This window comes from Mixophyes fleayi, chromosome 2, assembly GCF_038048845.1.
Source record: "Mixophyes fleayi isolate aMixFle1 chromosome 2, aMixFle1.hap1, whole genome shotgun sequence".
NCBI classification, from domain to species: Eukaryota; Metazoa; Chordata; class Amphibia; order Anura; family Limnodynastidae; genus Mixophyes; species Mixophyes fleayi.
Window position 1 is genome coordinate 17,431,501 of NC_134403.1, and position 9,916 is coordinate 17,441,416.

Sequence of the window (9,916 nt, forward strand, 5' to 3'; positions counted from 1 at the left end):
GCTGTATGCTATAGTGACCGCTGCTTCTCACCTGTTGGCCGGATACTTCTCAGCCACCTCTGTGGAAAACCTGCCTCACGCTGTATGCTGTAGTGACCGCTGCTTCTCACCTGTTGGCCGGATACTTCTCAGCCACCTCTGTGGAAAACCTGCCTCCAGCTGTATGCTGTAGTGACCGCTGCTTCTCACCTGTTGGCCGGATACTTCTCAGCCACCTCCGTGGTAAACCTGCCTCACGCTGTATGCTATAGTGACCGCTGCTTCTCACCTGTTGGCCGGATACTTCTCAGCCACCTCTGTGGAAAACCTGCCTCCAGCTGTATGCTGTAGTGACCGCTGCTTCTCACCTGTTGGCCAGATACTTCTCAGCCACCTCCGTGGTAAACCTGCCTTCCGCTGTATGCTGTAGTGACCGCTGCTTCTCACCTGTGGGCCGGATACTTCTCAGCCACCTCCATGGTAAACCACTCATTGACTTCTGTTCTATTATCTTTTCTCTAACTATTCGCTGGCCGTCTCTCATTCTGTCAGTAGTAAAACTACCTCTGACCGATCACCACAGCCCGTGCTATAACTCTCCTTTTGGACTGACTCTGTTAGCCTCAAATGGGATAACATTACCTCTTTTTGTTTATCTCATAGCATCTGTCTCATCTCTCCTCCTGGCCGGACAGTTGTTGCTACAACCATCATATATATATATATACAATTGCTCTCCTGTGTATCCTCGCATCCTTATCATTGTCTATCTCTATATTTAGCTGTACTCCGTTGCTCTGCTGCACTCTCTTGAGGGCAGCGACCTGCGTTGTGACGCCGCAAAAACCCAAACCCTCTTGTGGGGGTCTCTGGAGAAGACTAGTCGCTACGTTAGACTCCGCGCCTCGAAAGTAGTGATAACAACTGACAGAACACTGGGTCAAGAACTCTAGTGACCGTGACAAATATAATGTGCTTTGGAATGATAATCTTTCAACATTGCAGTGTACACGCTAATGCTATATCATGCCCAACAGTCGTTTATCGTGTGCTTGGCCCGATAGTTGGCTGAAAACCCTGTAGTGCGTACCCAGCCTTACTCCTCAGAGAGATTTTCTTGCATTTTAATAATTGTTCATTTATGTTTAAACCGAGTTTAAAAATGTTAATTTTGAAGTTTCCGTAGCGCAGGTTGTAGTAATCTGAGTATATGAGAAGACCACAACCTCTGACACAGAAACCTTAAATTCTACAAAGAAATAGGACCCGGAACCTCCTACCTCTACAGTTAACATTACCCCGCAATAGCACCGTTTCTACCAGCGCTGGTAGACCAAAAGCTTCTACATAATTTTCCATGAAAATTTGTAGATGTTCTTCAACTTATTACCTACAAAGTGGCAAAATAAAAGCAATATATTGCCATTTTTCTATACTGATTTTTTTAATGACAAAATCAATAAATATATCTGCCTTGTGGCACTTTTGTATGTTACATTTACATGCAGTGGCGCACGCAGGGGGGGTTTCTGAGTCTCTAGAACCCCCCCCCTGCGCTAACTAAGTGGCCACTGTCCTATACAGCAGCCGCAGCGCTGTCAAAGAAGCGTCCGCGGCGGTGCTGTAGTGTATACAGCACCGCCGCAGACGCTTCTTAGACAGCGCCGCGGCTGCTGTATAGGACAGAGCTGACGAAACGGAGCTGCTGCGCATGCGCGGGCGCATGCGCAGCAGCTCTCTCTCAGGTTGTTTTTATTTTATTTTTTGGGGGTCGGGGGGAAACCCCCCCTCCCCGACAATCCTCCGTGCGCCCCTGACATGCATAAGATTACACAGATATACATTTATACATGTAACACATTCTTCTCCGGCTAGGGTGTATGTATCAGTTTTTTGTGTCCTATCTGCGAATAAAATCTTTACATCGTATTCCGTATGGCGCAGTGCCTCCACCTTGGTCTTGGTGTGATAGGGTCTTTGTTAGGTAGTTTCTCAGCTATAGTAACACCAGAGAGAGACCAAGAAATCATCCAGCCCCCTATTCTAGACCACAGGCACCTACAAAACATCATTATCAGCTATTTATATTGCGCTACTAATTCTGCAGCGCTGTACAGAGAACTCACTCACATCAGTCCCTGCCCCATTGGAGATTACAGTCTAAATTCCCTAACACACACACACACAGACAGAGAGAGATTAGGGTCAATTTAATAGCTGCCAATTAACCAACTAGTATGTTTTTGGAATGTGGGAGGAAACCAGAACACCCAGAGGAAACCCACGCAAACACTGGGAGAACATACAAACTCCACACAGATAAGGCCATGGACATTTATTAGTAAAGACATGGTGTGCTAAAGCTTTTCTTAATTTTACTATCAAAATATATTTCTGTATGTCAACCAATATTTAAGAGGTGTAGGATGTAAGTAACACTTTAAACATTAAAAGACACTGAACACGAGGTATATACCTTGGTAGCTAAGGTCATCCGAACTCCGATCCCTAATACTCCAGAAGTAGCACTTCTACGCTTTTTTCCTCCACAAGTTTTATTGGGGGATCGATATGTCATAGGCCACATTTTTATAGCTACCCGTGCAGTGATAGCCCAAGCATGGAAATCAACTACGTTACCCTCCATATCTAAAATAATCTCTAAGGTCCAGCTAAACTGTGACATGGAAACCATGGGAGTACCATACACCTCTTCTGCCTCCTCTCCCCACATCATATGGTTTGATTGGAATCGATTTGTCTCCAAAACATCAGTTTAATCAACCGCTTTGAGGCCCCCTCACAATTTGTCACAGTAATATCTGGAAGTGGTTACCCAGGCTATATATTCAACAAATAGTAATTTGTTACGATGTTGGGATTTGTACATTTTTTGATGCTATTGACATGTATTGATTTGTACTGCCTCCCTTTCTCCTCCCCTCCTCCCCCTACCTTCCCCCTCTCCCCCTTTGTTCTTTAAAATGTGTACTTTTTCTTTTTTGTGTGTACCCTGTAATTAAAAGCCTTAATAAAAATCATTATTGGAAAAAATCATTATTGGAAAAAAAAAAAGACACTGAACACAATGAATACATAGTTCGTAAGAGGGTAAATGTGCTAAGAGTTACCTCCGACCCACTTAACCTCGCTACTACAGGCACATTGAAACTGTAGGCCACACATGCTTACAGAACGGGACTGTTGAGGGCTGAAATGTGAAGAAATTGTCTGTCCTTGGCTGCAGTACTCACTACAGAGTTCCATACTGCTTCTGGCACAGGAACTGTTCATTGGGAGCTACATGGATTCCTTTTATATGGGTTGCACATAATCCTCAGATCACCATGTGCTATGCCAAAAATCATGTGGGGTGGTGCAAAGCACACAGCATTGGACTGTAGAATATTGGATATGAGTTCTCAGATAAATTTTCAATGACATTCTAGAGACATTCTAGAGAATTGTATGCTTCCAAATTTGTGGCAACAATTTGTAGAAGACTCTTTCCTGTTTCAGCATGAAAATGCCCACAAAGCGATGTTCATCAAAAAGTAGGTTCCCAAGTTTGGTGTGGAAGAACTTGACCGACCTGCACAGAGCCCTTACTTCAACCCCATCGAACAGTTTTGGGATGATTTGCAACGCTTACAGTGAGCCAAGCCTTATCACCTAACATCGGTGCCTAACCTCTAGTGGCTGAATTGGTGCAAACCTCTGCAGCCAAGTTCCAAGATCTAGTTGAAAGGCTTTCCAAAGATTAGAGACTGATATATCAGCTAAGAGAGGACCAACTACATATTAATGCCCATGGTTTTGGAATGAGATGTTCAACAAGCACATATGGATGTGATGTTTGGGTGTCCACATACTGTTGGCCATGTAGTGTATATAGGGATAGCGTATGTTGGCAGCTCAGAAGCTCATGGTTCAGATGACATTTAATTTTCTTTTCCCAGTTTACAGCTGTGATAGTTGAATCATTGGATCAGTATTTTCCCAGTAAAGAGGACGTAGAAATCATTGCAGAGCCCGGGAGATATTATGTGTTCTCTGCTTTTACTCTTGCCACCAATATAAACACAAAGAAAGAGGATTATGGGAAAGGTGAGTAAGTATAATTACTATGTATGTGTGTGTATATACTGAGTATTCACTCAAGTTATACTTTCACCATTCATCTGAAACCCACTTTGATGATATTTGTCTTCTCTTTGCTTGAGTTTAATGATTTCAATGGAACAACTACCATTTCTGGAACTAACAGTTACTCATATGCTTTGTGGAAAGCCTACATAATGATCTATGTGTCGGAGAAGGGTGAAATCCACACTACTAGAAGTAACCGTCGGCTCCTCTTTGCGAGTTTGCCACAAACATGCAATAAAGCCAACTCTCCTATATAGCAATGGACCAGACTCTGACACCAAGTGGTCCTTAGGGGTGACTATGAAAGGAGCCAACCAAAGTATTAGTGTGGGGATATGGGAAGTGGTAAATGACAAGGCTAGAAAGTGGAAAACCCCTTTAATGTGGAACTTACATAGTTGTTATGTGTGGGGCTTTCATGTATGTTTTAACAATTTTTAATGTAATAAAGAATTACAAATTAATGCTCTTCTAACATGAAAGTCAATTTAGAAATGTGTTTGCAATCAATTCAGAAAACAATTTATGTACAATTTTGTTTTAATTTCTTTAAGGGCTTCTTTCAAGATAATTATATAGATGTGGATAAATGATTTTACAATAACACAATTTTTAATTTCCATTAAAAATACAAATTGGTCTCAATAACCTTTTATTTATTTTTTACCATTCCAGTGTAAATAGCTCTGTGAATATCATGTTGGTATGATTTCAAGAAGAATTTTGACAATTCCACCAGTAATTTTGTAATTTAAATTTTAATGCTCATACACATATATAGAAAGTCTAAAAAAAAAAAACAATTGAACTTACTTGCAAAAAAGTACCAACCATAATTATATCAATTATATTATTTATATATCAATAAATGGAGAACACATTCCACAAAAGGGACAAAAAGCAAAGTAATTTAGGATTGTATATTTGGAAGTTTTCGATTGATGTTCAACTCCATATTCTCCATTGTTGTAGGATAGGATGAGCATGATCTGTAAACTTATTATGGTATTTATAGATCTGTATTTTATGTATATCACACAGGGTCATGTTTACACTTGACGCTTCCCATAAGTGAACATGTCCAACATTCTCAACACTTCCTCAGTCCCTTTAACTATAAACCTATTTTAACTAGATAATACAGGTGGTTCGTGGAGACCAAGATGCTGAAAATGAGTAAATTTATCATTATTCATTTTATTAAATTTTTTTGCTGAATAGGTCGTACATAGGCACGTGACCAGATTGCCTATATATATATATATATATATATATATATATATATATTTACCCCCATTTTCCAATGAGTACTTTTAGCCCCCTCCCCATTTTCCATTGAGTACATTAACCCCCTCCCCATTCTCCATTGAGTGCATTAACCCCTTCCCCATTCTCTAATGAGTACTTTTAGCCTCACTCCCCCCATTCTCCAATGAGTACATTTACTTAGCAAGGAGTACTCATTAGTATGTACTTCTACAATGTCTGTATTCTTGTCTACTTTATGTGACAAAGATATCAATATACTTAACACGTGTTCATTCACTGGTTTTATACAATAATTATGGCATCTGTCTTTCTTTCCTCTCTTCCTCCAGTTCATTAAGTTGGCTATAGATTACACTGCCCACATTATACCCAACCCCATGCCAAGAAGCTGGTCACCAACTTAAACAGCTGTGTTTCGTGATACAATTCTGTCTAGCAGCTTTCCATGGTCTCATTAAAACCAACATAACACAATTAAATACAATTTTAAGTATACCAGAACATATTTTAATAACAGCATATTTACCCTACAGTTTGATGCCCTGAAAGAGAGAACTGGCTTCTGTATTCTTGTATTTTTATTTGGTCATGGAACTTCTCAGAGACATCTAACATCCTTCTATTACACAATGTGATATCCCATGTAATACAAATATAGAGCCATAACCAATGCTCTTCATCTTATAGGAGCTGATGGGAAAGAAAGAAGAAAACTCTCCTATTATCTAAATGATGGGCTGTTTGGGTCATTTTTGTACTCCAACATATTCAGAGAAGAAAAGAGCATAAAACCAACAGTGGTAAAGGTAAGTGATTATATTTATTGCTGATCAATAGAGGAAGAAACTAGGACAGAATTGGGGTACTGGTCCCAGTGCAGACAGGAATCCAGATCTTTTCCTCTTCTCCCTGCTTGGGGAGATTAAAATGTACAATATCCGGGGAGAGCTACATGGTGAATTCACAGTGGTCTAGCGATCTTCTAGAATATGAGACTGCCCGATCCTCTACAATGCTCAATATGAATGTTATGCACATTACTACAGGGTCAGATCAAGTACCTACCTGTGAACTTCCCGGCTGTCATAGTCATAGACCAGTGATAGGCCAGACATTCTGTTCTTGCAGGCCATCAGATATCCTAGTGCCAAACATTCTTCCAGTGCTTATGTTATGCTTATAAACACCTGTAACTAATTGTTGTATGATAGGAGTATAGCTATACACTTACTATGTGCTTATGATATTTATATGAATGTCAAGCAGGACCATATTTACATTTAATGCTGCCCATAAGTGAACATGTCCCACATTCTGCATCAGTTTGGTGGTTGTGAAGAAAATAAGTAAATATAAATTTAGCTGGTTTGCTGCCCACTGAATAGGTCTTACCTATGCATATGCCCAGTTTGCCTATATGTTAAACAGGCCTTGATGGTATCAAGGGTGACTTTATGTAATCTACCAATTCAGCATGTAAGAAACACATGTCAGCTGTCACGGCGGGTGGAAAACACCATAAGCAGGACTGGTAATAAGAGAGCAAATTTATTGTTGCCCCATTCTCTCCCAAACTGATATAAAATGCCTCTAGACCTGGCTCTATATCACTACCCACTCACTGCTGTATCATGATGCGGAACGCGTAATAACACAGCAATGGATACCTGAATCGTATCACACCCCACCCATAGATGTGTAATAAGACTATTCACACCACTGTGCATCCTTTGGTCACCAATACATACATATATTAGGTTGCCCTGACTTTGTAGACCTCTTCTCTGTATCTCGCAGAAGCTAGGTCTACAAAAATGGAATGCATGATTTATTGTGACGGACGAGGGGGGATTTAAAATATGTTTGGGGATTTTTTGTGGGTCCTTTAGGTCCTAACTGTAAATGTTTTTTGAAACCTATCACTACCCTGAGTTCTAACATAACAATGGGACTCTGATGAGTATAGAAGGGTTATTGCTTCCAGCTTCAGTGTGTGGATTTATTCTAACACTTTGTTGATTCAATTATTATATGTCAGTGGAGGAAGCCATCTGATTAGGAGAACCACCGACTCTGAATAGGTCATTCAAACCTCATCACTATTGGATTTACCAATCCGTGTAATTTACTTCCTGGAGAGAAGGTCCCGGCTATTCTAAAAAGCCAATCTAATAAATATAACCATGTTTTATACCTCTCTCCCCACAGGATGTCCTCCCTTCAGCAGAACGTTTCCCCAGTAAACTGTGGGGACCCTGCTGCACAGAAAAGGATATACTCATTGAAGAAATTGAGCTACCAGAGCTGGAAATGGGGGATTGGATCATTTTCCAAAATATGGGAGCTTATCACATGATGCTGAGAACCATCTTTAATGGATTTCTTCCCCCGAATGTGCAGTACATTGTCAGCAGAAAAAATAGAAGATATTTGAGAAACTGTGTCACAAGTTGAGCGATATATCTCTCTAGGCTTTTTTCTCATTTTAAGTTTTCATATATAGTTCTAATTGCTGAATATTTAGCTTTTGCTTTTTACGTTGGTGGTGCATCACATGTTATCTGTCTTATTTATAATATATACTAATTATATATTCTTAAATATACTCCTTTAATATGCATATTACAATTCAAAATAAACTTTATTGAACATAATTAACAGAGACATTATTATATATCTTATAACTGTGGCCAGTGGTCAAAGTGGTGATCAGGTCATTTAAAAGTGGTAGAATGGCCTTGAGTTCGACTCCAGCGTGGGTGCTATATGTTTGGAGTTTTTCTGTTGCCACTGTCCATCTAGTCCTCTTATCTCCACCCCTCCCGATTGTCAATGTTCATTGTGTCCTCATCCTTCCCCCTGTTGTCACAGTCCATCTTGTCCTCCTTCTTCCCCCTGTTCCACAGTCCATCTTGTCCTCCTTCTTCCCGCTTTTGATGCTGTATATCTTGTCCTCATCCTTCCCCCTTTTGATACAGTCTATCTTGTTCTCCTCCTTTCCCCTGTTGCCATAGTCCTATCACAAATCCGGGTCTTAGTCCTGTTTACACCACTCGGCGGTATCATATCACCGTACATCTCCCTCCTGGTCTAATGCAGCATTCTATCCTGGGACAAGCGTGACTTCTGTCTGCAATACTGGAAGCTGTCATCTTGGGTGAGACATGAACATCTGATCTCATCCACCAATTAGCCTCCTCTGCAGACTATAAGACTCTCCTCCTACACTCAGCCACTTGCCAGTGCAACATTTTCCTAGTTCCTGGCTCCAGCTTACCACAGTTTCTGTTTATTTGCTGCTTCACTCTGCCTGCTGTATAAAGATCTCAACCATTTACCCTTTGAGTGAATTCCAATTCATCCTGTTTGCTGATATATGAACTTTAGCCATTAACCCTTTGTGTGATTTCGGCTTCATTCTGTCTGCTTAAATAAAGACTTTGGCTATTTATTCCTTGTTTGGATCCACCTTCATTCTATCTGCTTGTGTACAGATTCTAGCTGTTACCTTCTGTGTGGATCCTCCTCTCACCAATCTATTCCTGTCTCTCCTACTGGCTATCTGGAGTAGTAGGCTGTTGTTCTGAGTCATCCACTTTCTGGAGTCATCTCTGTGTCTCAGGGTACCGACTTCCAGCTCCAGGCTTAACCCAGGCTCTGAGTTGTCCAGGGCCAGTTCCAGGCTTATTCTATTCAGGAGGTTGTCACCCCTGTATATCCTCTGCCTGAGTTCTGAGTCTTCCCAGTTACAGTTCTGGTACTATATTTGTCTGAGTTCCTGGAGGTACTGAGTCTCTGGTCGTGTGTTCAGGTTATCCTTGCTCCCACATCCAGGTTCCAGTCCATCAGGTCCAGATTCCAGTCATCTCTTTCAGTGCGGAGTCCAGTCCAGCTTTCCTCCTCCGAACATCCAGTATACAGGATTAGAGCAAACTCTAAGAGCGAGACATTGAACCGGTCCTGTCACCCTCAGATTTCCCTGCTGTAGTTCAATAATTCAGTGACATCTGAGGCATCTGAGTACCTAAGCACAGTCACAAAGGGAAGAGCAGCCGCTATAGGCCCAAGAGCATGCTAAGACCATAACTCTGTTGTCCTGTTGTGGTGTGGATGAGAGGCCCTTTCCCATCCTCAGCTTTGTGTTATTATTGTATCAGTCTTGTCTGATATCCTTTGTGTTTGTGCCCTGTTTGTTTTTTATTTCTTAATACTGACCCTTGCCTGGCTGACTACCTGTTATGATTTTAATGCTTTGCTATATGAATAAGTGGGATGGACTCTCTATCCTGTCCTGTCTGACTCCTTCCATTGGTAACTATATCAGTCTTACTATGCATATAATCCATCCATCTCTGAATAATCTCCCAACCTGCACATCCTGTCAATTTATGTTTGCTCCCAAATGCTATTCTCCCTCAGTTTCTAAATATTGACCCCCTGCTAATCATTATACTATAATTATACTTGACCAATGCACTAAGACTAAGTCCATCACCATTAGAAGAAAGTTATGAGATGG

The 9,916-nt window shown here is 40.9% G+C and overlaps 1 protein-coding gene across 4 annotated transcripts in view; it reads left to right on the forward strand.

Annotated features, from left to right (window-relative positions):
• The window catches only part of LOC142140738 (ornithine decarboxylase-like), a 45,016-nt gene extending 36,168 nt beyond the window's left edge, over positions 1-8,848 (forward strand). For all 4 annotated transcript variants that reach the window (XM_075198576.1, XM_075198577.1, XM_075198579.1 and 1 more), the window contains 3 exons: positions 3,939-4,086; positions 6,085-6,203; positions 7,606-8,848. In XM_075198576.1, coding sequence (XP_075054677.1) covers positions 3,939-4,086; positions 6,085-6,203; positions 7,606-7,851 — 513 coding nt within the window. In that variant the 3' untranslated portion in view covers positions 7,852-8,848. The remainder of the gene's footprint in view (positions 1-3,938; positions 4,087-6,084; positions 6,204-7,605) is intronic.
• Positions 8,849-9,916: the final 1,068 nt, after the last annotated feature.